At 45.9% G+C, this 24,485-nt stretch overlaps 1 protein-coding gene across 5 annotated transcripts in view; it reads left to right on the top strand.

Moving 5' to 3' along the window:
* The window catches only part of LOC142563881 (E3 ubiquitin-protein ligase Mdm2-like), a 70,707-nt gene extending 46,474 nt beyond the window's left edge, over positions 1 to 24,233 (top strand). For all 5 annotated transcript variants that reach the window (XM_075674566.1, XM_075674564.1, XM_075674567.1 and 2 more), the window contains 3 exons: positions 12,137 to 12,460; positions 14,129 to 14,182; positions 14,905 to 24,233. In XM_075674566.1, the coding sequence (XP_075530681.1) occupies positions 12,137 to 12,460; positions 14,129 to 14,182; positions 14,905 to 15,222 (696 nt within the window). In that variant the 3' untranslated portion in view covers positions 15,223 to 24,233. The remainder of the gene's footprint in view (positions 1 to 12,136; positions 12,461 to 14,128; positions 14,183 to 14,904) is intronic.
* The last annotated feature ends 252 nt before the right edge of the window (positions 24,234 to 24,485 follow it).

Genomic DNA, 24,485 nt, shown 5'->3' with positions numbered 1-24,485 from the left:
AAAAGTGAGAATGCTTGTTTCATCTTCAAGTGAGATTCACAGTTCGTATCATAGCTTTGTTAATGTGTTGTCGTACGGGTGCAGGATGGGTGCGTGCGACACTTTTGTTCGAGATGGCAGACTGTAAACCGGCGCAGCTGCTTTCATAAGTGTTAGAACCCTCGGTTTCCTACAAAGCTGTAAGGCCAAAGATCTAAGGCAACTATCTCTGCCACTTTCTGGTGAAGTGCGTGTTCTTTTCTAGGACAATGAGCTGCTTTCTCTGCCTATGTATATCATCCAGTGTCTGATGGCTCTTCGACGATCTGTTAGCACCTTTCTTTTTTTGTACTGTTCTGTCAAATTGGCTCGAGCGAAGACTGTATCAGTGCTGAGAGAATTGCAAAAGTGCAGTGGTGCAGTTAGCATGGTTTGCGTTTGCCTCAAAAAGCAGCAGCACATACTAGTTGCCCAGAAAGAGATGGTGACCGTCTTGGAAGCGCAGGAATGGCTGGAGTCGTTGATGGCAATGCAACGTTCTGCTTGCACATAGCCTTCTCTCTTTTTAATTACCAGACACTTAAGAATGGTTTAGTTAACATTCTTGAGATAGGCTCATTTTATTGTATCTATCTACAGAACGTGAAAGTACAAAGTACAGTCAAATCTCGATATAACGAATCACACGGGACTGCTGAAAATTATTCGTTATCTTGAAAGGGGCATTGTAGTGAAAGCTCCAAAATTAACCATTCCGGCCATCAGTACATAAGTTGTCACCGTTTGAGCTATCCAGGAAAACGTTGCTCTTGGCCCATGCTGTTGCTATTTTCCATAGATTCCGATGCCACGCACCGCCGAAGCAGTGTAGAGTAAGAATGACGAGCGCAAAGCAGACGCCGAGAAAACTACCGTCAAAAAGGAAGCCCCATGTTGCCTACCAAGTGCAATTTTTTCTGGTTAGTTTTTCATATTCCTTGCCATGGACACCACAGTTGTCTCACTTGAGGCGGACACCTGGACTATTCGAAGGCGCAAGTGCATGTAAATGACACCATCCAGAAACTGCAAAGTACAACCGTGTGGCATCCTCGTAAGTACGGAGGTTACATTTTTCCGTGCCCATAGCTAGTACTGCCGTAGAAAGAAGCACAAAAGAAAGAGGTGTGTGCAGGAAAAAGGAAGAGATGCGCCTTTGTTGCTAGGCGACACTGGCCTGGGTAGAGCATGCGCTTGCGAAACCAATGCATTGTCGCCTCCACAATAGATTAAAAAAAATTCTCCCCCGCCTTTTTTTTTAAATATTATTGAGCACCGTCTCGGGTTTTCCAAGCTCGTGCACTGCTGCATCTGCTTTTTGCACCTTGTCGTCTGCTGGCCTGCTGTTTACACGGAAATCTAAAAATCCCCACATTTCTGAATATTAGTTAGTAGTACTGAGGCGTTGTTAACATGACACAGAAACTGAACGATTGTTATTCTAAAAAGTTAAGTATTGTGAAGTTTGTAGTGCTGAAATATTTTTACATTGAAACCATAAGAAGTCAGCAGGTGATTTCTGAAAAGTTTGTTAATCTGAAAAGTTCGTTAGTGTGGTGTTCGTGGTAACAAGGTTTCACTATACATTGTTCTAAAACAGACAGAATAAAGCTTGGCGAGAAAGAAGCTCAAACTGCTTCTTTCTCACGGGCATGCGGCATATACCATATTTGCACGATTTTACCGCGTCCCCTATGGTAACGTGCAGTTGTATTACCACTCAGATATAAAAAAAAATAACCTGGTGTCGATTCTACCATGCGCATCAAGTAACGAAACCTGAATCAGCGCGTACCGTGTTGAAACGCTTTTATGGAACATACAAAGGCAAGCAAATGTCTCCCCTCCCCATCCTGCCACTGAACTGCCTCAACAAAAAGGCAGTTGAGCAGAATCGCCATGCAAACTGGAAAATGGTGACTGGAAACCAAGGCGAAAGCCCGTGGAGGAAGCAACAAGATAGGAAAGGGCACTATGTCACGCAGCCAGCCTTGGCAACCGAACACTACCGTGGCCCCAGTCCCTTTGCTTCAGTGCATTGCTCAGTGTCGGCCCAACACGTGACCTCTCGCATCGAGATCACGGAAATCGAGATTCGCCGAGACATTTGATGCCCAGTAGTCGGCTCTTCATTCTGTGGGTAGTTCTTAATCGATGCGTGTTGGGGGCCAGCAGCTGTTCGGCTGCTCTGCCTGTATCTCTGGTCACACTTTGCCTGTAGCTTGGCTTGGCTTCAGTCGCTTTGTGCGATGCTCCCTCCTGTCTTTTTTTCCTTCCTCCATGCGTAAACAAACGACATCCGTTTAATGCCAGTGTGGCTAGCTACCCTGCATGGAGCTTTTTATTTTTTAATGAGATTCGGCTTCGTTTTTGATTATGAGAATTGCTTACGATTGTAAAGTGCATGCAAATTCGAACGCACTTTCTTTTATTAAAGAAAGTTCCGCGATGGAATCCTGCAAATATGGTAGACTGAAATGGAGCACACAGATAATGCACGCATCATGCAAATTCTCAGGGAATAAACATAAGAGAATTCTTGGCACACACATAATTTGTTAATTGCACAAATATTCGCAGCTTGGTCGAATATTTGGGAGCTTCCAAATAAGCACATTTAGAATCAAATGCGCCTTGAATAAGGAAAACATTTGATTCGTATTACGAATTTTGGATATTCACGCCTCTAGAAAATCCACTTTTTCTTCAAAAATGAACACACTAGCAACAAGCTTCCCGCAATGGCATGCCCTGCGCAACACCCTGCTGGGTAACGAATAGTCTTTCAGGTCGACCACGCAAGTGGATCAACACTGCCGAAGTGCCGCTAAAGCGAAGCCATAGCATACGGTGCTTCAGAAAACAAAAAAAAGTGACGACGTTCTCGAAATGCATCATATTGAGAACGATTTATTTCTCGTTGCTTCAATTCACACCAAAAAGAAGATGGACTGCTATTCGCAGCGTCCAGACCCCGAAGCATGTGATGCGGCTGAGCAGTCTTGCATGCTGTGCAGTGGCTGCCAGATGCGGGCTCAGAGCTGAACTTGCCCGGCACCGCAAGTCTCGTTCATGCTACAGGTTTTGACAGTGGTCGTCACTTTTTCCGAAAGGTAGAATTCCACAGTTTTGTGTGAAAAACGAAACAGTAGCTGACGCTTGTGTCTCTGGTGGCAGCATCGTGCAGGGGTCGGGCGGTCGGTACGGTAAAGAGCTGGCCGGCCAGCTCCCCACCGTTGCGGTGGCTGTGGATCTTGCCTTTGCAGAGGTGTTCATATGTTCTAGTGTGGGTGAACTGCCATATCTCGGCAACCAGCATCCAGAGGACAGCAGGCAGCAATGCGCTGTGTCACTTGGTTGTATGATTACTGTGTGAAACCATTTATTTATTATTTATTTCAGTGTAGACGCTTTCATCATTTTTGCCGTCCTTCGGCTTAGGCAGTGGTGTAGGCAGAGTTCCACCATTTCAACTGGTTCTGGCCTGCCGTGGGTCGCCAGAACCGCCCAGCCCAAGAAAAAAAACTAAATGCAGCGGAAGTGCACTGTGCAATAGGCGGAGCAACACTAGAAAAAACAATGTCTGGCTCTGCGCTCTGCTAGCCTGCGGTAGCCAGAAAGAAAATCGAGAAAGCCCAGTGCACCTTACTGCTTGGTGGACGGCTTCACAGACACTGCCTGCCTCCAGAACGTCCTGGAGGCAGGGAGTGTCTGGCTGGCTATTGCACTAATTTTGTCTGCAGTGGCCATTCCCCACATCAAGGTACCCATGGAGGACCTTGCTGGTGGCCCCATGGAGTGCCGTGCTACCACCATCCGGCTGAGCCCCTGCGACATCATGATAGCCAGCACATACATCCGGCCTGCTCGTGCCTGGAATGCACCTAGCCTGCTGCCACTATTTCCCCAGCTGGGCCAGGAGTTCCTGGTGTACAGAAACTTCAGTGATTTTGCTCCTCTGGGGTTAGCAGAAACTGCTGCACCCATGGATGGGCCATTGCGTACGTCACTCTACGAGCAGCTTCGGCTGCTGAAGACGGGGCAGCCAGCCTTAGTGCAGCGAAGTGTCAGCAGTGCCATGGGCCTCAACCTAGTGGCTGAACACAGTGCCTGTGCCTGGGCCACTGTTTCGGACAGCTGGGGCTCAGACCCAATTGTTCAGTGTCCAGCCAAACCGCCGGGTCATGGCTCTGTTGTACAACAATGTTCATTGGGACGTGTTCAGGAAGCATTGTGCCGCAGCTCCAGCCAAAGTACATCAACACCGTCGCAGCCACTGTCAAGTCCTATGTACAAGCAGGCTCTCTGGTACCTGATCGCGGGCAACTTCTTGTGTGCAACCAGGAGACGAGCTGAGCGACGGCCAACCGGACCAAAACAAGAGATTGACGCGATGTGCCGGCAGCACTATAGCTTTCGCCAAAAGGCACAGCTGACGAGGCATCTGCCCTTCCATCTCAAGCTCCTGTTGCAGTTCTCCTGCCTGGCACCTCCTCTGGTCGCTCTTGCAGGGGCATAAAGTACAGCAGCCCATCTTAGCTGTGTCAATCAGGATGCATATTTTCGAGTTGGACTTGGCAAATCCTTTGATGCTTATTGCGGCATGGTGGCTCCCTCTGACCCTGGTAACCATGACCACAGGGACAACTCCACCCTTCTCCTGCCTCCTCCCAGACTGGACTATGGCGCAGACAGCAGCCCCCTGCAGTGAACCTTTCGAGCTTCACATACTCACGGCTGCTCTGGGTTGCACTAGGCTAGCGGCGCCCCGGTAGCTAAAGGCATGACTTCGTGATGCTTCACAACCTGGCGGACGTTGAAAAGACACTGCTCGTGGAGTGCTTGAATGATGTCTGGAGCTCTGGCTGGCTGCCCGAGGCTTAGCTCACGGCCATCATTGTACCTGTCCTGAAGGTGAGGAAGTCCGCAACGACACTTTGATCCTACAGGCCTGTATCACGACCTCAACTGCCTGCAAGTTGATGAAGGCCATGGCGCTGGGCCGTCTTGAGTGGGTTGCCGGATGCCTGGCTTCTTCCCCGAGCGGCAGACGGGCTCCTGGCAGCACTGTTCCATCTCAGATGTTATCTCTACATTGGAGGAGTGTAAGGGAATGACCACAACGATTTGCCCTGGCATTTCTGACAGGCCTTTCCATCCGAGTTTGGGTGGGATGCTCACCGAGTATCTGAGGTCTGCCACAGCTGGTGCACCCCAAGGATCTTTGTTGAGCCCCTTGTTTTTCAACATGGCTGTCTCGCACCTCCCGTCTGTCATCCCTGCTGATCACCGGTTCCCCGTCCACTGCTTGATTTATGTGGATGACATCACACTCTGGGACGAGTGGACTGAAAAGAAACCTCTGTCTCGTCTGGACCAGCCTTCAGCACTTTGTGGATGCCTTCGTCTTTTCCTTCACATCAATGGAACTCTCCATCTTTCGTGCCAATACAACTGAATGCAGCAACTCGCCGCAGGGCCCTCCTGCTTGCCTTCGATGGATCCAGGCTATCATGGTCACCTGGATCACCTGGAAACTGTGGTTGCCTACCTAGGTTGCTGATCGACCACCTACTCACGGGTTCTGGCATTCGTGTCCCTCACTGCCCACACGAAGAGGGTCCAGCAGGAGGTAGGCTGAATCCTTCTGCAGGGCCGCGGCTGCACATCGACATGACCTCTCCACCTGTATCGAGCTGTGGTGACTTCCCAGCTACTGTACACATTGTCAGTTGGGTCCCTGGCCCCACCACAGTTGCAGCGTTTGAAACCTCGGGGACACAGTCTGGATGTGTCTTGGCCTTCCTCGGTCCTCCTGGGTGGCAGCAACGTTTGCTGAGACTGAAGCACGGCCCCTATCATAGCTTCTCCTGCAGCACGGCCTCACGCATATTGACTGGCTGGCCCGTACCCTTGATAGGTCTGCCTGCCTGTCCTGCCTCCGGAGCCTGCCGGCCTCACGCATGGCGAACTTATGCCACGTGCATGAGGAGGTCATCAGCTGCCCTGTTCTCCCGGCTGTACCATCTGCCCCACTGCACGAGAGACCACTCGGGGGCGACAACTGGGTGGAGCCTGCCTGTTGCCTGTCCTGCTGACCTGGTTTTCACCCAAAAGTCACCACATCCTAGTTGGCAGAGCACTCCTAGAGCTCCTGGAAGCAACCAGGCTGGAGTGGTTTCACTAGTGTCCTGCCTTGCTAAGTACTGCCCTGCAGCACGGTGCTGCCAACGGTCAATCCTTTTGTTCTCTCCTTCTCGTCTCCCTTATAGACACTGAAGCGTGCTCCCTACAGGGACGCAGAAATAGCACCTCTTTCCCCTATGCAACTTTTTACTCACTCTCTTGGAGTACACTCTATAAAACAACTACAGTCAAACCCACTTATAACAGCATTCAGGTGCCACAAAAATTCTATTGTTATAATAGATAATTCTTATAACTGGGTGGCATAAAAAACATCATAATGGGGATGGTGCAGCTGTTTTGAAAAATACTGTAATGGTTATCATCCCTACCACTTTCCTCCATATGGCTTCTGATTGTGTTGACTCGTTAAACTATTTAACTCTGCTTCCTGCGCACTCCGATTGCATGTTGTTAATACGCCGCTGCTCTCGGCATTCAAGAATAGCACTGCTATATCAACTGCAAAGAGGGGTCACGGGCGGCAAGCGACATAAGAGCCCCACCGAGGCGTCACCCAAAAGGCGACCTTTAAAAAACACTGGAAGGTTGCCGCGGCAACATCTCAGCCTGAGAAATCCAGAAGAAACGCTGGGAGATCGCCACCAGCATTCGCCATGTACTTCCCACTGGCTTGCATGAGAAAACTGCGTGTTCGTCAGCCTTGCTCTCCTTACGCAAAGCTGGCCAACATCCTTTTCCGAGGCATCCAAGTGATTCACATAGGGAAGTAGAAGGTCCCTCGCAACAATGAGCCCATGAGGGACTGTATCATCTACAGGACCTCCCGTGGGGACAGTGTTGGGGCAACCTGCCGTACCGCGTCAGTGCTGCCATCGTGGCCTTCACTGTCGCTATCCGATGCAAGCACATTCGCGACGATCGCCTCATCGGTTAGAAGCACTTCGTTTCCAAATCTATAGCAGTGCGCTTTCTTTTCACTGGCAACTTCGTGCATGTTCCGTTTTGCCACCGAGTGAAACGAGGCTGAGAAAACATGTATCCAAGAATTAATTCGACGTAACGAATAAAGACAAGCACAAGTGACTTAATTCATTTGCTGAATTGCGCAGAATGAGGCTCCAGTGAGCAATCTGGGAGCAGCGCCGGCAGTGCGCTTGGCGCGGTCCATTCGTGTTCGGAGGGGTGGAAGGGTGACAGCAGAGATGCGCGCAAGGTTTGTGTGGCATTTCTCGCGGAGAGAAGCACACGGCGGCAGTTGGGGTGGCGGGCGATAATGCAGTGGCTCGCATGTCACATTTTCGTTTTCCTTTACAAGGATTTCACATTTCATTACCTTTCGGCATTGACACCCAGCACCCAGACTTCATCGTTATAACAGATAATGCAGCATAGTGACGTTGTAGTAAGCAGGTTATTTCTTCATAGAAAACATACAGAAGTTGATGGTGCAGCAGCTTTTCTATTGTTGTAACTGATACATTGTTAAAACCATCTCGTTATAAGTGGGTTTGACTGTAGTAATAATAAATGTAGCTTGACACAAACATAAAGCTGCTTGTTTCTGCACGCGCGTTACAAGCTTTAGTACACTTAAGGGCACTAGCGGCATTCCACGTTCCATGCAGGAGGAATATTCGAGGAGGAGGGGGAATGGTGCTATCTTGAAACTTATCTAGGGACCTTATCCTTGGGGGGATACCGCTCTTCGAGGAATCCGATTACCTGGTTTGCACGACGATGTTTCTGTTGCCCAAACTTTTCATACGGAAGAATGCGAGCAAATGAAGATTTTTGCCTCGCCTAACATTTTTCTAGTTTGTTGCTAGGTTTACCAGCCACAGAGGCCCCATGTACATGCTTGAAATAGCCATAAACTTTGTTAGGATGGCAGGAACTTATTCTAACAAGCCGAGATCCGGAAGGAAAGCATTGCAGAGGCAATTGATTGCGGTTTACAGCGTGGCAGAACGTCTGTCCGAAAGTCCCCATCTTGAGTTAGACCTTGTTGTAGTGGTGCCGTGTCCACTTCCCACACTGAAAGGGTGGGTTCGATTCCTGATGTTGGTGTACTTTCTTTTTTACTCTTAATATTCTTTTTTCAATTCCAGAGTAGAGGAAACGGTATAAATAGTTCGTTTCACCACATTCACAAGTTAGCAGCAGCGCTTTCTTTTTCCCCTGATGGCTATAAAGAAATCTTGCTAGTGCAACATAGAGATCATCGTGAATGTACATGTTATTAGATATTTACATGCTATCAGCCGATTTTAGAAGCAGCTACCTTGTAGTCTCTACATTACATATATGCTTCTCGCAATACAGAGAACGCCCACGGCGGCATTCGTCTCTTTTTTTGTTTCGTGTAGTGCAAGGCAGTGGTGAACATTGTGCATACTGCCACCATGTCTTCATCCACCACGAGCAGTCCCTCTTCAGATATCGCTCCATGTAACCCAAAATTAGAGAGAAGAGCTGCGTAGGAAAGAGACGCGGCACTTCACTTGGTTCAGATCAACAGGAAGTAGACAACACTTGTGTCACCGCTTGGAGGAGGCAATACATATTGTATAGACTCTTGTAAGGGCCAAACTTTTTTTTTTTTTTAGAGAATTTTGACAATGGTGCTGTCATTACATGGGGCCGAAGGGTTAAATGGTCCCAGCGCAGCTGTGCGCACCCCGTATCCATTGCATCAGAGCTCAACGCACAGCTCTCGCCATCTAGTAGCAGCATGTGGAACTATGCAGCGTGCAAAAATTTGCCGATGCCTACATGCAGCATTGGGGCACCGAACGCAACTGCTTCTTTGTTGGAAATTTCTTTAAGAAGTTTCGGGCTCCCAGGTTGGGGGTGTGGCCCTTACATGAGTCCATGCGGTAGCAATGGTCACGTGGTGTGAAAGTTGAGGGAAACATCGCAGCTGCAAGGGTGGATAGTATTTAACCATTTGTACCTCTATTATAAGGCACTGACATGAACCTTGTGAGAAAGCATCTCTTGAGAGAGACCCTCTGTGTCTGAGCATGCAACAAAAACTGTTTCAGGGACCCTTTAAGTATGCAAAACACAGAAAACAACTTCAAGATGCAGCATATTTTCTATGGAGAAGCATGGAAAACGTGCCTTTGATTGACGAATCATCTCTTGTGCGTATGTCTTTGCAGTAGGAGACTTTATCTAGCAGCTGTGAAACATCTGCTGACCCGCTTAAAGATAGCATCTTACACAATGACTGTTCGCTCAGAACAGTTGGCAATGTATTTTCGTATTCCCCGTGTTACGAAGCTGTTTGCCAGAATTGCAATGTGACACCAGTGTCAGTAGGGACTTGCGATACATACAGGAGTGTCTGATGTAATAGTTCTGTGGAAACCCGTAGGGTGGAGAGAAGTAATTAATAAAGAGAGAATGAGACATCCACCTAAATGTATGTAAGTGCTACAAATGCTACATCCACCCAAACATAGCACTTAGCTACGTTTGGGTGGATGTCTCATTTTTCTTTTGTTAAATACAGGAGCATCCTGGCATCCTGTATCGTTTACCTGGCATCCGGGCGTCAAACTTTAAAGAATAAAGAACTGTAAAATAACTTGACTGGAAGAGCTGTTAACATGCGTAAAACGACCTGATAACAGTGGCTGCAGTATGCCGCGATCAACCAGGCCCACGCAACGTGTTGAAAGCTTATGCACACTCTTCAATATTGAATGGTTCCTATGTGAGGGCACCTCACCAACCCGCGAAAGCTGTAAAACGAGCAACTACTTTTCGTAGCAGCAACTTCATTTTCTAAGGTAATACAGCCTGCAATGCGCGACGTCAGCCAGACACCTTGCCGGCAACATAAGGAAGCACGGGACGGTCTCTGTCAACTAAGGGTGGCCGGCTCACGGTAGGCGTGGCTTTGGTTACAGAAAGAAACAAAACACACCTCGATTTTCTTAGTCGGTACATACTGTTTTCATATTAGGTCCTCGCTCAAAAACGTTGGTTGCCATGCATGATAATCTTGAAACATATTAGAACAGAATAACTTAATGTGCGCAATCGAAGCACTAGTTGACTTCGGCCATTCGCAATAGTTGACTGAGTCGAATCCGCACCTTTCATTCATATCGGAGTTTGATCATGGGTGCCCAGTTTGCCGCAGCGCGCTCACTGATACTAAGCTGGTGGCATCAAGTTCTTTCTGTTTGTGCTTGCAATCCAAAGCGAACGCTTGTCTGCAAACACAGTGGTGGTGTCCACGAAGCTGCCGTGGCTGAAGATTCACTTCATGTTCGCTTCCGAATACAGCACAGTGGCAGCCTATTGGCCTTGAGTCGTCTGACATTGCAGCAATCACAGGCAGAACATGTTAGAATCGCACTAATTTGAAAAGACACTGCTACTGTTCCGAGCTGCCTATGGGAGAAATGGCGATCGTCATGCATCGGTGCAAGGAGGAAGGTGCGCTGGTTTGAGGCTACGTTCCGCCTCGCCTATGAAACGGTCGATAGTAGGTCTATAAATGCGAATGCCATGTGTGCCAGCTTTCCCGAGTTGTTCGTAAAATTTAAGTATTTGAGCTCGGTCTATGATTTCATGAACATTGCATTAATGTTTATGAAAAGTAAGTTCTGTTAGCAGAAAGTTCTGCTGGTCGTTCTGCCAACTTTCTGTTGGGAGTCTTCTGTTGGTGGAAGGATGCAAGAGGAGTGCTTGCTTCGAGCAAGTTTGTAGAGAATCTTCCGACACAGCAAAAGCAACAACAGCAATGTCACTGAAAAAGCCACTGTAATCGGAAAACAATGCATTGCTTCTCGTTCTCTGTGGTTCCAAGTTTGCTGTTGTGCTTGTGTTGTGTCTACAGGTAAATCCTTAATAAATGCATGTGTACACACAAGAGGCATATGCTTGGGACGTGCTTTAAAGAAAAGAAAAAAAAGCTTTAAAAAAATAACATAATTGTATTACGTGTACAGCAAGCAACAACAGCTGAAATTTCAAACGTCTATATTCTGACTTGAGAAGGAAAATAATGAAGGTAGCAGTGATCCTGCAACTGCAATCAAGCTTTGTCGTTATATTCAGGCTCTCATAAGTAATAGCACTTCGTCTTCTATCATTTGAAATTAAGGGCGGCAAATTTCCTGAACATCATGCACAGCTATCACGTGTGGGTGGCAAAGGAGAGCTGACCCACCGACCCCTCTGAACCCACGACGCAGCACTTCTCTTATACGCATTTAAGGCCCACGAAGGACGTTGTGAATGCAATTAAAGCAGAAGACATCAATGTGTACACTGCGGTGACAATTAAGCAATCTTCAATGTGGTGCAATGAATAAAATGTGGCAAAATAGCAGGAATGCAATAAAATGACCGTGTTGAAAGCAGTAACAGTCGGATCATGTCACGAGCGCCTTTTAGTATCATTTCTTTAATTCTTCTTTTTCCTCTTCCAGTGGAGGAAAGTTTGATTTTGTAAAAAGAAAAAAAAAGACACTTCAACTGTCTTAATCGTGCTTGGTGGTCCCACTCTGCAAGAAACACGTCTATTCATTCGCTCTTTTGCTCTCTCTCTCTTCTTGCCCTCTTTTTCGCCCACTCTTCTGTGTTTTTGTTTGGGCTACATTTGCTATCATTGTCGATTGCTTCTGCTTGGGTTGTTTATTTTGCTAAGTGAGCACCAGTTTTTCCAACTTGTCACTTTAGCTTCGCACAGATGCTTAGGATCTATGCAGAAGGCCCATTTGTGCTCGGAAGACCGGACCTAGATCCATCGGTGAACATGCCCGAGGGCGTCCCGGTCTCACCAAAAGAATGCTTCACCCGGCCTGGCTTGCGCTTTAGGACTGACCCGTGCCTGTCGAGTGCTCTAGTGTTGTGTCCGCGAGATTCTTTACAAATCTGAAAGTTCGCATGCTGCCAGGTATGTGTGCAACACGCTTCGTAACATGTGGCGATAACTGGGGGGGGACAGGACCTGTGGCAGTGCCGGCTTTGTGGCACGCGGTGCGAGCCCCACGGTTTGTCGGCCGTGCAACGGTACTGCACCACCTGCTGGAAGGACCGCTTCGGATGGCTGCCAGACCGGGAGGAGCGACACCCACCGCAGAAGAAGCGCCGCCGGGTCCAGCGCCGCAACAGCCTCAGGGCGAGCATCTGCCGCGTGTCGAGCACACTGGGCAGTGTTGGTGGGAGCTCGGACCGGCACCGGCTGAATAGTGCTGGCGAGGAAAGCCGGTCGGGGTCGTCCTGCAATGACAGCGTGAAGCTGCACTCGGAAGGACCTGGCAGCAACTCTGTGAGTGATGCGGGGCCAAGGCTTTTCAGTCGCGGATGGCGTTCGCTGCAGTGCGGTAGGGGTCGCGCGCACACTTTCTGTGGTGCTGCTTGGCACTCCGACGGCAATAGTATCAGTAGCGCTGCAGGGCACGCGAGATATTTGAGAAGATAATAAAGACTTCACGATTTCACTAGAGAACTGAAGTATTCCAAAATTTTAACCCTTTTGGGGTCCATTCTTTTCGCCATATGCGACTGCCCGGGGTCGATTTTTTTTGTTTATTGCAGATTTGAATTCTTCAGAGGGACCTATTTCGAAAAAAATTTGCCGTAATTTTTCTACGGTGACCGTAAAGTCAGAAAAAGAATATTTTGTGTTGGTATATATGTACTGTTTATTCATGAATAACAACAATAAGAAAGGAAATAAACTTATAAGAATTAAAAATTTGATGCATTTTTATACACATCGTTCAAGGCCTTGAAAATGCGCACACGAGAATAACACGCAAGACTCAAATGTTCCTGCTCTTACACTAATATCTAATAGGTACATCCATAGTGTAATCAAACTGCATAGGTGCGCGCACTCAAGAAAACTGTGTGTTTGTGTGCCCGTCAAAAAAGCACAACGGGTGTCAAACTTCCGCTAATCTTCATCTTATCGCCAACCAGAGGCAACTAGTTTTCGCAAGTGTCAAAAAAAAAGAAAGAAACGGAAACGCATGCACGGCGGCATCCTTCCTATGCACACCCCCGTGAGCACTACACGAGCAAGAAACATACGGTCGCCCTTTGAGCGATTAGTAACGAGATAGCCATCAGTTTTGCAAGCACAAGAAGCCAAAACCGCCTGCGGAACAGAACCCAAACTGCCGCCTGCCCGCGCGCGCGAGCGGTAGTATATAGACGCACGGGATTAAACTAGCTCTAAAATAAACCATGCAACAAAAACCGAGAGAGGGAGGCACGCGAAAAAAATTCCTTGTATTCCCACGCAGTGGCAGTACATGACAGAAAATAAAAAGTTAGGAAATTGGCGCACCTTTTAAACGTACAGACGCCGCCGCCGTATATTTACGTCATTGACCTTCAAAGGGTTAAGAAAGCAAAAAAAAAAAAGTGTGTCAGAATATTTTTCTGTCAAGTTGTTTTAAAAGAACACCGAGGAAAATATTATGTCGAGCTAGGTCGATGGATTATTCATCTAGAAGTCTAGGATGGTTTTCTATATGCCAATATATGACATTGTTATGTAGAAAATTGCTGCCGAAGGTGCCACTGTTGCTTCTCAACTGCTTGCACCAAAATGGACATGTTGACCTAATTCCCATGTGATCACCCTCCCTACTGCTCTGTGTGAATCGGACAGTGCTGACGTCACATCACAGGTATAATGGTCCGAAATACGTGATGCCACTCCCTAGTTTTCCGTTTTCATCATTTTCTTGCTTACGAAAACTCTGTTTTCACTCTGAATTTGTTATTGCCGAAGGCTAATTTTTCAATCTAGCTCGACGTAATGTTTTCCTTACGCGTCGATTTCATGTTTGTCGGTAGTGTCCATCCAAGACACTACCGAATCAAGAATCAACATCAAGAATCCATTGTATTCTTGATGCAGTGTCTGTGTCTTGTTTTGTTTTTTAACACCTGGGAGCCTGAAAAGTGTCTTCTCATATTGCAGAACACCAATGGATCACAAGAGAGTTGTGGTGGGAGCACTTCAGAGGGGCTGTCGGTGAGTGCGTCCCCATTTTCTTTGCATACAACGAACATCTTAGGCGGTCGTCCCTAATGTGCGATTTTGTGCGAGTCATTATTATTGAGTTTTATGTGTTAAACCGTTTTTGCAACAGTCATCGTCTGGCACTTCACTCACACAATCACCACCCTTGTTGTTGCTGACATTGAGAGTGGAGTTGGTGCTATTTGAAGCTGCTTGAAGTTGCCTGGGATCGTGTCGCTATTTTGACATTCAAATTAACCCCCCTTCCCTTGGCACATGTTTCGTCATGTGACCTGCAACATTGGGCACGCGGGAGGACTGTGCGCATCAAGCCACTATCCTTCTCTGCTCCCCCTCGCACTTTCCCTCGCACCCACAGAAAGTGGCATACAGGGCGCATTCTTATTGCACTTGGACTTTATACGGAACCTAGGCTTCTTCTGGGGCACAGGTCCTTGCATGCTGATGCAGGCCGTTGAACTTTTTCAATGCGAGCCCAGTCATGGTTGCGGTTTTGCGTGCTGTACCGCACAATTGATTGGGCATAATATTCAAAGGGGCTTTCCTTAGTTCGGACTCAACTTTATTTGAATAAATTTCCACTCCTCTTGGAGTTTGCATTGACGAGCTTCTACTGAATCTACGCCAAACTTGGCACATTTGTGTGACCACTGCCTGGTGGAACGGTGACGGGTCTCGATAACCGACTGATGCACTGTCGTTCACGCGAACAGCACATCGACGACGGCGACGAGGGAGACGGCTTCAGCGCGGCGACGACCGGTGCGAGCCAAGAGGCACCGGACGACTGGTCCCAGCCCGGTTGCAGCACCGATAAGCAGGACGGCGATACGCTGGCGCTCCGTACTTCGGCAGTGGCAGACCTGTGCACCATCTGCATGGCGCGCCCCAAGTGCGGCATTCTGGTGCACGGTCGGACGAGTCACCGCCTCACCTGCTACAAGTGCGCGTTGCAGCTGCAGAAGCGAAACCAGCCGTGCCCGGTGTGCCGACGCCGGATCCAGCGCGTCGTGCGCAACTTTGACGCCTGATGCATTGGCGTTCGTCTTGTGCTGCGCTCTCTCGTCAGCTCGCTGGGGACACTGAAGTCCTCCACTCGTGGGCAACGTGCCGCCAGGAGCTGGCGAAAAGTGCGCAACTTCAACACTTTGGCCAGGAGTGCCCTTTTTGGTGATTTGGTTGTTGCGCACGACTGTTTTCTCGTCAGGTGTTCTGGCTTTTCTTCTCTTTTCGCACTCCGCGAACTCTCACATTGCAAAACGCAAGTGTGCGGCTGAAAAATGTTCTAGTGAATTTTTTTTCCGTTGCTTTTTTTTTTTTTCGATCAATGCAACATGGTGCAACTGCAATTAGTAGCATGTTTGCATTTCTTCCTCAGAAAAGCTCCCACACCCTCGTGTATTAAATTTGCTAGTGCTCCTGTTGGTTTGGTTCAAATAAAGAATCAAGTCTTGTTGTTTTATCATTATTGATCTCTTAAGGGGGGATGAAGTGCTTCAAAAGAAAGACAATTTTTTAAGCAATTTGAATAAAATTTGCCCACTTAATGTATTTTCACCAGGTGATCTCAAGAATAAAATTATATATTTTATGATAAATATTTTTTATGATATCCAAAGCAGGATGTCCTTTGTGTAGGACCTAATTAGCTAATTAACAGAAACTTAGACCACAAGGAATCGATTCTGAATGTTTGTAGTGTATTGTAAGCTATAAATTATTGTTTTAGGCCATTTTGAACCAAAGTTATAGGTTGTGAAACTTAGTCATAACAAAAAGAAAATGGGAAAGTAATTTAAGGTGCCTCATCCCCCCTGAAAAGCTGGTCCCACTTTATAGTACTAGTGCAGTTGAATCCCCAAACCATGAAATCTATAACATCTATAAACAAATTATTGCAGAAAATATCTTAGTTGGGAAATTCTCAACTGAGCATGTGACATGTGACCAGTAGTCTAAAAGGCAAAAATCTGTTACTTGGACCCTAAAGGACACTAAAGGGGACACTAAAGGGGACACTAAGGGGACACTAAAGCGAAACAATAAATCAGTTTAGAATAAAGCATTGTTTGAGAACCCTGCAGGCAGTCATTTAAAAAAAAAAATAGTTTCATTATTAGATGAGAAAATGAAGGTCCAAGTATCAGTATTTGAATTTTGCGCCGGAACCCCAGCACTGGTACGTCAGCGGGACGTCAGGGATTCCAAAGTAGGTTTTTGCATTTGGGCAGCGTTGCCTGAATAAAGGTGCCCGAAACTTGGTTTCAGTTCTTCAGTTTTCAGACATTGTGGCCAATTTTTGAACAAACCGTCTGCAACATGTTTTACTGGAAGGCTTCGATTTATATTAAAACAGCTAGGCCGTGTACTGTTCAGAATGTCTAAAGGGGTGTGCTTGTCTGTCTCCTCTGTTTCCTCCAAAAAGAATGGAAGCACACATCCGTTCTTTTTTCCTTTCACTGCGTTCACTTCCATTATAACGCTGCCTCTCGGACCAGAGAGTTCCATTCAGAATCATCTCGTAAGAGTGCTGCGGCACTGTGGCAAGAAGTGCCCCGTAAAGGAAATACACTGTCTGCATTGTAAATATTAGGTGAAGCATGGTCCTTCGAGATGCCAGAAACATTTTGACTGCCAACCCGAGAATTGGTGTCATCAGCCGAGGCGGTCCTCCCGCGCGACACTTTATTCAAGAAAGCTAATGTTGATTCTCTTCATCCGTCGTGGTCAGGCCTCGACGATGTCCTCGGTGCTTGGAATGCATCCTATCTTTCAGTTTGTTTTCTGCGCCATGTCATCTCGGGGTCATAGGCACACGTCTTCACAAGCCATGTGCACATTGGTTTGCGTAGCATTTCGTGTGCCAACCACTTTGCTTTCTTGGGATGCACGTCTCTCGGGCATGTCACTTGGCTCTGTGTTTTCGCTTATTCAGTGTCGTGGATGCTGGCTTTTAATCTTCGAGGATCAGGTTTGGTAACACACACTTTTTCTTCAAATGAAACAAAGTGTAGATTCTTCTGTTTAGGAACTAGTGGTTTCCTTCTTATACATTAGTCAGTCATTAGCCTGCGCTGTGAAGCAGCTGGGGTGCTTTGAGATTGACCTTGTGGACTTGCATGTGACAATCCTTGTCTTGTTCACTGCAACTTCGTTGCCAAATTTGTCATAGGGCTCTACCATCACATTGATATCACTTGATAGTAGTGTCACATGGTGGTGGTGTCACATGATGCTTCGTAAGCTCTGACTGAATCCTTGAATCCTGAATCCTTTTGCTCCTGTTGCCGTTGCCTGCTCCGAGGAACCTTAAATACTAGTATAATTTCTTGAAGCCATGGACAAAGCAGTATCATTAGGCTTGCTGTGCAGAAGCTTATCAGCTGTTGCAGAAATGTGATCGTGAACACCATATTGTTGGAGAGATAATTTTGGTGAATTGTATTCTACTGGACGCTGATGGAATGAAACAAACGTTGTGGTGGAGATGACAATGACGCGGCACTTGTGGTTCTGGGATTCAACTGTACTAGTGGCGCGCCAACTTCACTGCTGTTCTTCGGTACTATAGTGCATTCTCAAATAAACTGTTTCAAAGTACTAAGTTAATATATATATATATATATATATGTACATAAAGTAGTCAGTTGGGACTTAGCAGAACGCATTCTTTCATTTCCGCTTTCAACATCTCGCGTGATGTTGGCAACGGTTTCGGCTTGTACGCTTTATTTGGGGTGGCTTTGGCAAGGGACTAAATGGTGGTTCGAAACATGCTTTCGAGTTATTACTCGGTAGAAGGGTTCCGGTGTACACTTCCTCCTTCAAGTTTAGTTCGTTCGCCATAGCTCTTAGCTGTTCTTATCGCTGTAACCTTTTCAAAGTCGCACATTTGCACAGATATGATAACAGCTATGCTGGTGTGATGTCCTAGTTCTTTTTCGTTAGGTCTAGAGGTAACATCAAGGGTGCCATTTAAACGAGCAACTTCTAGGTCAGTGAACTGCCACGCGTTGCGCTATTAGAACACCCAGTGGGACACGGCAGTTACCTCTGAATTACTTCTGTAAATTTTATTTTCGTTGACATTGCCTGACCTCAACGCCAGCACGACTGTCATTATTGAATGTGAAAACACGCACCTTCCTTAAGGTTTCTACGGTGAGGGGCAGGGATGACTAAGCTCACCATATGTGTAAATATTGAAATGGAGCTCTGAACCTTCAACTACGCGTTTCGCCATCCGCGAAACTGCAACCTAGGCTGTAAATATCTGTCTAGTAGCAGGGGCATCCGAGCGTATGGTCTGAGCAGATTTCAGCCCGGAGCATTGAGCCTCCGTCTGTGCATTTCGCTTTGCACTTGTCTCGTACCGAGGCTTGCAGCTCTTGTAAATAGCTCTAGTAACTAATAGGAGAGAGGTCAGGCTTGTTACCTAAGCACACCTCAAACTGGAATCGTGAGTTCTTTAGCCATCTGCACGCTTATCTGCCCATTTTCATTACATGTCACTGCAGAAGCAATTCTCTCTACTTACACCTCGTGGACTTTGGTTCAGAGGCTCATTTCTGCGACTTATTTGAATTCATTGCTCTGGCTTCGACTGAGCTTGAAACTGGCTGCTTTAGTAAAGCATTTTTTCAAGGAGCATTCCTTTCAGGCAAAGGGAAATAGCTTTCACCCGCAAGAGCTACACTTCAGAAAAATGTAGTTGGATATTTTAATAATGTATTCGTTTCGAATTATTTTTGCTTAGGCTGCAATGAAGTTTTCTTGCCCCCAGAAAAAAAAAATTGCTGTCACTAGGAACAACTGTGTTTCTTGTTAAGGTTCTTTTTTCATGTTCATATGAGCAATTAAGTAAACGTCATCTTTAATTTAATTCTTACTCTTACGAGTGATCACTGCTCTGCGAGTTTACATATGCAAATGCCTTGTGCAGTGCTGTACATTCATACATTTCTCATTTAATAAATGTTTCATACGTGCAATAACACACACTAACTGTTATACTAATGAGATGCGCGTTATTTCTTTCTGTAATTCAGCAACAATTAGTTACAGCACATTTATGTGCTGAGAGCAGAAAAGCTTGCCATCTGTATTTCGTTTGCTGTGTTACTTTGTGTAACCTAATTTGCCTGCTTGCTGTATTTGGAAAGCTTGTGTTGCTCTTTTATAAAGTGTCAAATATAAAGTGTCGCGTGTATGCATGTTAGGCTTAACACATTCTATTTAAAGTTGGCAGTGGTAATAATGTAAGACTGTATAAACTTAATGCGTTTGCCAATGCAACTGACATTTTCTTTTTGTGATACGAGTTTTTTTGTGCGGATTTGCATCTCTCTCCACGTCCAGGCGCCAACGTCTGGAGTGTGTTTTGTTATGCAATGGAAAGGCAGTCGTTGAAGCAAGCAGTTGCCACTCCATGTTCTTGTGTCTGGCAATTTGCGTAATGGCAGCCAGGTAGCATCCGATGTTTTGTGTAACGAAAAGAAAAAAATGTAAAACTTGAAAGAGTGTGAGAAAAGGCACGGCTTTTCGTTTCTATGCTTTATGGATGCCTCTGCACGTCGATCTCACCGGAACATGTGTCCTAAGCGTGCTTTAGCAGGAGCCAATCAGTGGCCAGCAACCTTACTGTAAATGGGGGCTCAGTGTTGTCACAGCTGTACTTGCCATTGTGCACCACGATTAACCAGTGTTGCAAATCACTTGGTGGCCCATGGAAACCTTGCGAGTATCGAAACGCCATTGTCAAGGCCTTTTGTTGAAGGCAGTACTTTGCTGTCAACTTGATGCTGTGCTGCTTCCTGACAATGCCTTGGCATAGGCATTAGTTGTTAAAAAAGCCTTTTATTTTTTTTACTCGTGAAAAACTGATAGGAACCCTGATACTACCTAAATGGGAATGTGATGTAGGAAGAAGTACGCCGGGAAAACGGTTTCATGCAGTCGTAAATCTAGCGTTTGTCCCTAAGGAGTTCTTTCTATGTTTTGTCTGCATTTACAGACAGTCAATCACGATGTATAGCCATAATCGTCAGTTAACCTAGTTTTCTTGCCCAATGCGTGGGCCATGTCGTATGTTGTGGAAGTTGACTTGTGCTCTGTTCCAGAGGTGCATGCTACTCTCCAGACATCTGAGCTCTCGAGCCGATGACGAAATTTCTCGAGCATTGTAGTTTTGGAGCACTGGCTTAAAGTCAGCTGCGATTACGTGTGGCATATGCTGCAGTGTACGTGAACGGTATACTCACACTTGCTGTGCGAAAGTGCGCACTTTTTGTTGGGAGTGAGCAACGCAGTTGCGAGCAGTATGCAAATGTGACCACGTTGTGGGGAAGAATGTGCACAGCTGCGTTTTCAATCATTTATTGGTGCAAGCGGTGATGTGCTTGTGTCCTAGTGCCTCATAGCTGGATACCTTAGATGCCTTTGAGCTGCGAGATCTGTGTGCGTGTGTTTTTTTACAGTGTACAAAATACTGAATGTGTTGGACCCACGAACTGATACATTTTGTACAGTGCATTCACTGCTGAGCTCTCTCTCTCTCTCTGGTCCCAATAGCTGGATACTTGTAATGCTCTGGAGCTCGATCTTTTGCGTAGGTGTAATTTTGTACAGCATGAAGTTCTTTTACATTTTGCACGAGTTTGTCGCACCACTGTATCCCAGACAAAGCCAAATCTACCAACCAGTATTTTTGGCATCGTTGTGACAGTTTAAATGATGCGTTTGTGTCTATGATGTGCGTGCCAGTGTGCATGCCCTGAATGCCTTGGTTGAGGAACGTGCTCCTAACAAGCACTCTCAAGTTCGAGTTTATGCAGCAGAAGCCAGGATGACACATGTGTAACCCATAGTTTTATCTGTGTAAGAGATTATATTTGTGCACTGTAATAGCTGGACAGCTTGTACTTTGCACAGTTACCAGCGCCTAAGGATCATATAGCCGGCCTCATAGCTTAAGAAAAAAGAAGCTTACATAGTTTTAGTAATTTATTTTATTAACACATCTTGTTACCTAACCAGTTTCTTTTGAGGCATGATCGTTTGGCAGTGGAAGGTACTTCTGTCTTAGCCTTTTCAGTCTTTTTTTTTTTTTTTTTTGCAATGCCAGGGTTTGTGCCCTTAGTTACACGTAACAAAAGTGACTCCATCACCAAAGTTTCAAGGTGTGTGTCTGCATTCATGTGAAACTGTCTTAGATTTGTGTGGCGCATTAACGTATATGTTAATCGGGGTTGGGCTTTCGTTTTGACTTTTTGTCATCGGCATGTAGTGTTCTCGTTTTGTGTGGTTGTTGCACTCTTTCTATATTGACCATGTCGATGTCATTTGAAAGCAGTTTGCTTGTTGAGAAAGCATTTGTCTCGTGTAAAATGTATGTTAGCCTTTCTTTTTATATATAACATTCACTGTTTTAATGTGGTTGTGGCAGTCAGTGTTCTCAGTTTTGTGGGCTTTTGTGGCTTTGACTTTGTCAGCTAGAATGTTTGTGTCTATGGTTAGTTATTCTGTGGCTTTTGTTTGCTGCTTGTGCTGTTCTAAAGTAGCTTGAAATTCGAGGACGCGAGCGGCAGCTTCACATCCGTTCTAATTTTCAAGTGCTTCCTGGGCCTAGTGTGTTTGCTTTGTGTCCCTTAATTCTTCAGTGCAGTAAAGGTTTGTCACTTTGGGCCTGGCATGTTGCCACTTGGAAGGCCTGCTCTCATGGCATGGTACCGTGCTACATCTTGTGCATCGCGGTTGGCACGGCAACACTGTTTAACCAGTTTTGCCTTTGCCCACTCTTGTCACAGCCAGAAAAGAAATGCAAAGAGCCATGGTACTTATTTTTTAGGACTGCCAGACTGATCTGTTTCCTCTGCCGGTGCTAAATTTAAAATATGGTAACATTCTGTGGCAGTTCTTGGTTGCATGGTCTTGCCAGGCGTGCAGTTGGTTCAGATAGCCCATAACTCATTTTCCGTTGAAAGGATGTGCATGGAAATGGAATAGTGTGCAGTGCAAACTGCCCATCCAACATCCATTGGCTTATGTCTTCCATCCGTGGAGAGCAAGTTTTCATCATCATCATCATCGTGAGAAGTCACAATTCTGCTTTTAACACTTCTGCTCTTTGAGAGCAGAAGTGTCAACTTCTGCTATCAGAAGTGACAACTTCTGCTCTTTGAGAGCAGAAGTTGTACTTGTGTTTTGCTCTGTGCTCTTCACAGCTTGTTTGTTCAGAGTTGTTCTGTCCAGAATTTTGTTCCTCTGCAGTTCTGTCAGTTGTCTTGCACTGCCTGCTCTCCAACATGTACCACCAAGCTTGCTTGGCCACGTTACTGCAGTTACTAGTGGTACCTGGGGGCCTCTCTGCACGAGCATAGGCATCCATCATGTGCAGACATAAGCAGTGCTACACACAACAGGTGCGTTACAATGGGCAATAGAGTGCAGGGTGCATTTTTCAGGCATTGGCAGTGCAAAAAGTGGCTCGTCTGTTTCGCAGAGTTTCGTATGTAGTAAAATGGGTCCTATTGCGATGGTGGCAAAGCAGCAGCATGCTTTGTGGCTAACAAAGTGGCAGGCTTTTACTGTGGCGTCTTTTGATTGCTTCTTTTCATGTTGTGTTGGTGTGTCAAGGGGACAGTTCTGTATTTTGTTTTTATGAAGGCTGTTATATCTTTTTCACTATCTCGTTTCTTTTCTTTTTTTTCTAGTTCAAAAAAAGGCACTGAGCAGTGCTAGACAAGCAGCTTTATTTAAGCACTTGGGCACTGCTGCCAGCCACAATATTTATAGGTTGTTAATATATTTCTAATCTGAAACCTTGCAATTTGCTGGCTTGTTCTATCTACTAATGCTTATGAAGTGGCAGCATGCCTAGTATTTTGCAGGGGTTCTTATTGTTGATTTTTTTACTTGTTTCTTTTTCTATGAGAAATTTAGTACTACAGAGGGGTATCACTGAAATCTTTTGTTTTCAATTTCCCTGCTGGAATTTCACCCAGAAAATCATTTTTGTTTAAGTTAACCACACTGGTGTCCTGGTCGGGTCATAAAAAGTGTAGCTTCTTTATTTAGTGTTATCAATTTAGTTACTGTTATTTTTGTAGCAAATAATTGTATATCTGTACATAGTGTGTGCTTTTTTCATTTAGTGCTAATGGTCCTTATTGTTGATGCCAATTACGTGAGAAAAAAAGAAAAGGCTGAGAATGGCTGGGTGTGGCAGATGCTTAAATAAGACTGCTTGTTCATGACAAAGCGTACGCCTCTGAATTACTGTTTTTCATTTCATTGCTTCATATCTTCATGATAATCGCAGGGAACATCACGTCATGACATTATCTTAGCATTGATGCATCCATCTCACGAAACATGGCAATCACACTGTTAACATTGCCAAGATGCATACTAATCTCATCTGTCGTGTTGTTGAGCAGAAATAAGGGTGGGCAGATAGGATGTGGAGAGGATAGGCATTCTTTCAGCCCTTATTTCTGTTCAAGGACACCACATACTGCACCAACTGACCCAACAGCCAACGCTTCTAAGCACATCTGCCTTATATAATAACACAATGTATCTTGGCCCCAACTACCGTGCAGGCATTGCCCAACGTGAATTAGATGCACCTATGCTGGATGCTATTGCATCAGAAGTATGCTGTAAACACAGACGTTCTGGTTGCTGCTCTACATGTTCTTGCTAGTTACTGTTGTAGAGGGGGAAATGAAAACTATTTGTGCAAGGAGTGAATTACTCCTAACCTCTGTGATACTTGTATCTTAGACTTCAATTTAACAGCCAGCACTGTGGTTCGTTCAGTTGCGGGCTGCCGAACACTGGTGTCGACTCATTTTGGCATGCTTCAAATTCATCCCTCCTTGCTCCCCCTTCCCATTTCTTATCCTCGTCCCCAGGTGCTGAGGATGGCACCTCTAGCATGCCAACCTCTCCACCCTTCCCAAATTCTTTTTTATGTAATGTTTGTGGATATTCATGTGTGGTGCCCACAAGAGAAGAATAAAGGAAAAATATCAAAAGCCTGTGAGTGTTTTCTGACTCTGTTAAATTAGGCGTGTGCAAATACTCAAACATACAAATCGGATAGTGAACGTTCAAGTAATTAAATTTGCAAATCGAATATCTGCTATTTGGTGAAAGGCGCTGCTTTGGTGCTGGTCTTGATGCACGCTCTAGCCATTCCAAGGCGCACAGTCAATGTCGGTTCAAGGTTCGTCCCAGTCACAAAGCAGACCAAGGGAACAGCAACAAAAGCAGTGGGTATGAAAAATCA

Source organism: Dermacentor variabilis, chromosome 11 (assembly GCF_050947875.1).
Source record: "Dermacentor variabilis isolate Ectoservices chromosome 11, ASM5094787v1, whole genome shotgun sequence".
Lineage (NCBI taxonomy): Eukaryota > Metazoa > Arthropoda > Arachnida > Ixodida > Ixodidae > Dermacentor > Dermacentor variabilis.
This window is presented reverse-complemented; position numbering and strand designations above follow the sequence as displayed.